At 47.6% G+C, this 7,500-nt stretch overlaps 1 protein-coding gene across 1 annotated transcript in view; it reads left to right on the top strand.

Moving 5' to 3' along the window:
• Window positions 1–4,460: 4,460 nt before the first annotated feature.
• Window positions 4,461–7,500, top strand: part of LOC128701050 (microfibril-associated glycoprotein 4-like) — a 4,454-nt gene continuing 1,414 nt past the window's right edge. Inside the window, exon 1 of the mRNA XM_070080448.1 lies at window positions 4,461–7,500. This exon is cut by the window's right edge and continues 1,414 nt beyond it. Within this exon, the coding sequence (XP_069936549.1) occupies window positions 4,737–5,999 (1,263 nt within the window). The 5' untranslated portion in view covers window positions 4,461–4,736 and the 3' untranslated portion in view covers window positions 6,000–7,500.

Raw genomic sequence — 7,500 nt, 5'->3', positions numbered from 1 at the left:
GAAGGTAGTCAGTACCACAGTCATGATAGAAGGTGGTCAGTACCTCAGTCATGATAGAAGGTAGTCAGTACCTCAGTCATGATAGAAGGTAGTCACTACCTCAGTCATGATAGAAGGTAGTCAGTACCTCAGTCATGATAGAAGGTAGTCAGTACCACAGTCATGATAGAAGGCAGTCAGTACCTCAGTCATGATAGAAGGTAGTCAGTACCTCAGTCATGATAGAAGGTAGTCAGTACCTCAGTCATGATAGAAGGTAGTCAGTAGGTCAGTCATGATAGAAGGTAGTCAGTACCTCAGTCATGGTAGAAGGTAGTCAGTACCTCAGTCATTATAGAAGGTAGTCAGTACCTCAGTCATGATAGAAGGTAGTCAGTACCTCAGTCATGATAGAAGGAAGTCAGTACCTCAGTCATGATAGAAGGTAGTCAGTACCACAGTCATGATAGAAGGTAGTCAGTACCACAGTCATGATAGAAGGTAGTCAGTACCACAGTCATGATAGAAGATAGTCAGTACCACAGTCATGATAGAAGGTAGTCAGTACCTCAGTCATGATAGAAGGTAGTCAGTACCTCAGTCATGATAGAAGGTAGTCAGTACCTCAGTCATGATAGAAGGTAGTCAGTACCTCAGTCATGATAGAAGGTAGTCAGTACCTCAGTCATGATAGAAGGAAGTCAGTACCTCAGTCATGATAGAAGGTAGTCAGTACCACAGTCATGATAGAAGGTAGTCAGTACCACAGTCATGATAGAAGGTAGTCAGTACCTCAGTCATGATAGAAGGTAGTCAGTACCACAGTCATGATAGAAGGTAGTCAGTACCACAGTCATGATAGAAGGTAGTCAGTACCACAGTCATGATAGAAGGTAGTCAGTACCACAGTCATGATAGAAGGTAGTCAGTACCTCAGTCATGATAGAAGGTAGTCAGTACCTCAGTCATGATAGAAGGTAGTCAGTACCACAGTCATGATAGAAGGTAGTCAGTACCTCAGTCATGATAGAAGGTAGTCAGTACCACAGTCATGATAGAAGGTAGTCAGTACCACAGTCATGATAGAAGGTAGTCAGTACCACAGTCATGATAGAAGGTAGTCAGTACCACAGTCATGATAGAAGGTAGTCAGTACCTCAGTCATGATAGAAGGTAGTCAGTACCTCAGTCATGATAGAAGGTAGTCAGTACCACAGTCATGATAGAAGGTAGTCAGTACCTCAGTCATGATAGAAGGTAGTCAGTACCACAGTCATGATAGAAGGTAGTCAGTACCTCAGTCATGATAGAAGGTAGTCAGTACCTCAGTCATGATAGAAGGTAGTCAGTACCACAGTCATGATAGAAGGTAGTCAGTACCTCAGTCATGATAGAAGGTAGTCAGTACCTCAGTCATGATAGAAGGTAGTCAGTACCTCAGTCATGATAGAAGGTAGTCAGTACCACAGTCATGATAGAAGGTAGTCAGTACCTCAGTCATGATAGAAGGTAGTCAGTACCTCAGTCATTATAGAAGGTAGTCAGTACCTCAGTCATGATAGAAGGTAGTCAGTACCTCAGTCATGATAGAAGGTAGTCAGTACCTCAGTCATGATAGAAGGTAGTCAGTACCACAGTCATGATAGAAGGTAGTCAGTACCACAGTCATGATAGAAGGTAGTCAGTACCACAGTCAAGATAGAAGGTAGTCAGTACCTCAGTCATGATAGAAGGTAGTCAGTACCACAGTCATGATAGAAGGTAGTCAGTACCTCAGTCATGATAGAAGGTAGTCAGTACCACAGTCATGATAGAAGGTAGTCAGTACCTCAGTCATGATAGAAGGTAGTCAGTACCCCGGTGGCCCGGTGGCCTGGTGGCCCGGTGGCCTGGTGGCTAAAGCTCCCGCTTCACACACGGAGGGCCCGGGTTCGATTCCCGGCGGGTGAAAACATTCGACACGTTTCCTTACACCTGTTGTCCTGTTCACCTAGCAGCAAATAGGTACCTGGGTATTAGTCGACTGGTGTGGGTCGCATCCTGGGGGACAAGATTAAGGACCCCAATGGAAATAAGTTAGACAGTCCTCGATGACGCACTGACTTTCTTGGGTTATCCTGGGTGGCTAACCCTCCGGGGTTAAAAATCCGAACGAAATCTTATCTCAGTCATGATAGAAGGTAGTCAGTACCTCAGTTATGATACCTGGAGTGGTGGTCGCCCCACAGTCTTGATGGAAGGTGGTCAGTGCCTCACACACACACACACACACACGCACACACACACACACACACACACACACATATATATATATATATATATATATATATATATATATATATATATATATATATATATATATATATATATATATATATATATATATATATATATATATATATAGGGAGGTACCACCTCTAGAACTGTCATGGGGACCCTCATCCTCAGAGAAAAGAATAAACTTGCTTCAGGGAAAACTCAAGGTTCTCCCTGAAGCTGTTTGAGAATTTTCTCCTACCACCTCCTATATTTCAAGTATGTTTTATTTAAAGACAAAATACATTGACCAAACATTCACAAAAATACAACAGAAAGTAAAACAACATAGGTAACTCAGAGCTACATCTCGAATACTTCGTCCAGCTCCCCTGCGGTGGGCCGCGTGCCCAGAATACTGCAGGCATTTCCTCTCTGGATCGCAACACTGAGTCTCTGAAAGAGGAAGCTGGTCGCCCTGTGCTCCTTGGCTTCTATGATGAGCTTTTCACCCAGCTCTTTGAGGAACTTTAGAGCACACTTGCCCCATGCTCCAAGGGTCTCCGACCCTATTGGAATGAAGTTATAGCAAGGGGGAAAGTCTTCATATTTGCGGATCTTCTGGGTCTCCCTGTGGCTGGCAGCTCCACCCCTTTCCACTACGTAGTATGGCAAGTAGGTGTCTGCCAGTGTGGCGGCACAGGTGTAGTCCCAGGCAATCTACTTTCCATCCTTCCAGGGTAGCATAGTGGCTCCATCAGGACGCTTTTGACTTCCGTATAGGGAGAAAGAGAGAGAGAGAGAGGAGAAAGGAAGAGAGATGGAAGAGGGAGACAGAGAGAGAGGAGAGACACTAGCTCTAATCTCCCACCGGAAGTCACACCCCCTAACACACTGACCCTTAGCTTACCACCCCTTACCTCCCCCTTAGGGACCCCTACCACTGAATAATAATAATAATAATAATAATAATAATAATAATAATAATAATAATAATAAAATAATAATAATAATAATAATAATGAAAATAATAATAATAATAATAATAATAATAATAATAATAATAATAATAATAATAATAATAATAATAATAATAACAATAATAATAATAATAATAATAATAATAATAATAATAATAATAATAATAATAACAATAATAATAATAATAATAATAATAATAATAATAATAATAATAATAATAATAATAATAATAACAATAATAATAATAATAATAATAATAATAACTTGTGGTTGCAGGGGTCGAGTCATAGCTCCTGGCCCCGCCTCTTCGCTGACCGCTATTAGGTCCTCCTTCTCCCTGCTCCATGAGCTTTATCATACCTCGCCTTAAAACTATGTATGGTTCCTGCCTCCACTACTTCACTTTCTAGGCTATTCCATGGCCTGACTACTCTATGACTGAAGAAATACTTCCTAACATCCCTTTGATTCATCTGAGTCTTCAACTTCCAATTGTGACCTCTTGTGTCTGTGTCCCATCTCTGGAACATCCCGTCTTTGTCCACCTCGTCTATTCCGCGCAGTATTTTATATGTCGTTATCATGTCTCCCCTGACCCTCCTGGCCTCCAGTGTCGTCAGGCCGATTTCCCTCAACCTTTCTTCGTAGGACAATCCCCGTAGCTCTGGGACTAGTCTTGTTGCAAACCTTTCCACTTTCTCTAATTTCTTGACGTGTTTGACCAGGTGTGGATTCCAAACTGGTGCTGCGTACCCCAGTATGGGCCTGACTTACACGGTGTACAGAGTCTTAAACGATTCCTTACTGAGGTATCGGAACGCTATTCTCAGGTTTGCCAGGCGCCCATACGCTGCAGCAGTTATCTGGTTGATGTGTGCTTCTGGCGATGTACTCGCTATTATACTCACTCCTAGGTCTTTCTCCCTGAATGAGGTTTGCAGTCTTTGGCCATCTAGCCTATAATCCGTCGGCGGTCTTCTCTGTCCTTCCCCGATCTTCATGACTTTGCATTTGGCGGGGTTGAATTCTAGGAGCCAGCTTCTGGACCACACATCCAGCCTGTCCAGGTCTCTTTGTAGACCTGTCTGGTCCGGGTCTGATTTAATTCTACTCATTAACTTCATATCATCTGCAAATAGGGACACTTCTGTGTGTGTGTGTGTGTGTGTGTGTGTGTGTGTGTGTGTGTGTGTGTGTGTGTGTGTGTCGGGAGTAGTCATTGGCGTACACCAGGACTCAGTCAGTACACACCCACCGAAGAGTGTACACACAGTCAGCCACACTGACTGCCAACCCTGACGTCTGCTGCCAACCCTGACGTCTGCTGACAACCCTGACGTCTGCTGACAGCCCTGAAGTCTTCTGACAACCCTGACGTCTGCTAACATCCCTGACGTCTGCTGCCAGCCCTGACGTCTGCTGACAACCCTGATGTCTGTTAACAACCCTGACGTCTGCTGACAATCACTCCGCCATCTTACAATCTCAGAGGATTAACTAGACTACAACCAGTCCCAGAAATGGCTGTGTGGTGGGTGATTGTGGTGATTGTGGCAGCTAGAGATTGTAGTGGGCGCACTGTTGATGGTGGTAGGAACGACCTGGTTCAGTCCCCCGTCAAGCTGACAACGTCAACCAGGAACGACATTCACGGTGGATTAATGGATAAATCCGACAGGGAAGTGACTGGAGGTGGGATTAGCACGTTAATCTCCACCACCCCGCAATCCCTTCCGGATTTCAACGATGTGGCGTCCCTGGAACATATCGCTAGGAATGCCGCGGTAAATCCCCCCGAAGACGACGAGGATTTCGACGAAAATCCCTTTGAAAACGAGACGGATTTATCTGTAATCATGAAACGCATGTATGAATCCCTCACTCGCAGGCTGAACTTGCTGAAATCCCGGATTACAAGCGTCGAACAGACCGCGGGAGACGTCTTCGCGCGATTAACGGTCCTAGACTGCGCGGATTTACTGGCCCGGGGCCAGAAGGAGTCCCTAGTGTATACCTTCCACATGGACCACAACGGTAAGAGACCAGTTACGGTCTTTTGCGATATGGAAACCGATGGGGGCGGCTGGACCGTAATCCAGCGCCGTCTACATCACCCGCGATCTGCCGATTTCAACCGCGGCTGGTACGACTACAAGATGGGCTTCGGTAGCGCTTACAACGACTACTGGATCGGTCTTGAGAATATCTACATACTCACTAACACGCGCCACTACGAGATGCGTGTAGATCTCACGGACTTCGCTGGCGACACGGCCTTCGCCACCTACGACACTTTTTACGTCGAAGGCGAAGAGCAGGGCTACAGGCTGCATGTCGCCGGCTACAGCGGCACGGCTGGCGATGCCCTGGGCAACGAGGGTAAGCCGGACAACTTCACCGCGGACGGCATGATGTTTACGACACGCGACAGCGACCACGACACGTCCCGCGAGATCAACTGCGCGAAGTACTGGAAGATAGGTGGCTGGTGGTTCAATAGGTGCTCCTGGGCCAACCTCAACGGCCCCTACAAGGAGTCAGGTGACGGGATAGGTATCAACTGGCACATGTGGAGGAACAAGCAGTACCTAAAATCTTCATCTATAATGATCAGACCATCCAAGAGCCTGGAGACCAGCCAGGAGACCAGCCAGGAGACCAGCCAGGAGACCAGCCAGGAGACCAGCCAGGAGACCAGCCAGGAGACCAGCCAGGAGACCAGCCAGGAGACCAGCCAGGAGACCAGCCAGGAGACCAGCCAGGAGACCAGCCAGGAGCCCTGAGCCTGGAGACCAGCCAGGAAACCAGCCAAGAGCCTTGAGACCAGCCAGGAGCCTTGAGACCAGCCAGGAGCCTTGAGACCAGCCAGGAGCCTTGAGACCAGCCAGGAGCCTTGAGACCAGCCAGGAGCCCTGAGCCTGGAGACCAGCCAGGAAACCAGCCAAGAGCCTTGAGACCAGCCAGGAGCCTTGAGACCAGCCAGGAGCCTTGAGACCAGCCCGGAGTCTTGAGACCAGCCAGGAGACCAGTCAGGAGCCTTTAGACCAGCCAGGAGCCTTGAGACCAGCCAGGAGCCTTAAGACCAGCCAGGAGACCAGTCAGAAACCTTGAGACCAGCCAGGAGCCTTGAGACCAGCCAGGAGTCTTGAGACCAGCCAGGAGACCAGTCAGAAACCTTGAGACCAGCCAGGAGCCTTAAGACCAGCCAGGAGACCAGTCAGAAACCTTGAGACCAGCCAGGAGCCTTAAGACCAGCCAGGAGACCAGTCAGGAGCCTTGAGACCAGCCAGGAGCCTTAAGACTAACCAGGGCTCTATGAGCAGGGACGGATAAAACGAGTGAAGTCTAAGTTTCAGGGCCTCTAATCCGAAGGGCCCCAAGAGCGACTTTAGTCCACATTACTTAAAAAAATTGGGTCTACTGTAAGAAAAGTGGTATTTTCAGAACTAATAATATCAATAATGGAGTGTGATCCAAAAAAATAACAGCTGAAATAGAGAGTGGCCTTTGAGAAACCAAGGTGGCCCGGTGGTCTGGTGGCTAAAGCTCCCGCTTCACACACGGAGGGCCCGGGTTCGATTCCCGGCGGGTGGAAATTCCGACACGTTTCCTTACACCTATTGTCCTGTTCACCTAGCAGCAAATAGGTACCTGGGTGTTAGTGGACTGGTGTGGGTGGCATCCTGGGGGACAAGATTAAGGACCACAATGGAAATAAGTTAGACAGTCCTCGATGACGCACTGACTTTCTTGGGTTATCCTGGGTGGCTAACCCTCCGGGGTTAAAAATCCGAACGAAATCTTATCTTATCTTATCTTACCACGGGCGGGATTGAACCCGCGGTCAGAGAGTCTCAAAACTCCAGACAGTCGCGGGTTCAATCCCCGCCCGTGGTATGGTTTGTTTGCAATCGTGTCATTACGATTTCGTGAGACCTTTGAGACGTGAGACAGTCCAGTACTACACCGATTTTTATCAAAATCTGTGATGTTAGGGGTCGATTTTTAACAAAATCTGTGGTGGTCTGTGGCGGAACCACTGAAGAATACCTGGGGTATACCTGGGGTATACCTGGGGTATACCTGGGGTTTACCTGGGGTATACCTGGGGTATACCTGGGGTATACCTGGGGTATACCTGGAGTATACTTGGCCTGGTTTGTGACCAGGCGTTGTGGTGGATCAGGACCTGAGGCCTGGTCACGGACCAGGCCGCGGGGTGGCCCTTGACCTGGCTCCACCAGCTTCTGCCAGCCTTTACCAGCCTCTACCAGGATCTACCTG

This window comes from Cherax quadricarinatus, unplaced genomic scaffold (genome assembly GCF_038502225.1).
Source record: "Cherax quadricarinatus isolate ZL_2023a unplaced genomic scaffold, ASM3850222v1 Contig452, whole genome shotgun sequence".
NCBI classification, from domain to species: domain Eukaryota; kingdom Metazoa; phylum Arthropoda; class Malacostraca; order Decapoda; family Parastacidae; genus Cherax; species Cherax quadricarinatus.
The sequence above is the reverse complement of the archived record's forward strand: the minus strand, read 5'-3'. Positions and strand labels throughout refer to the sequence as shown.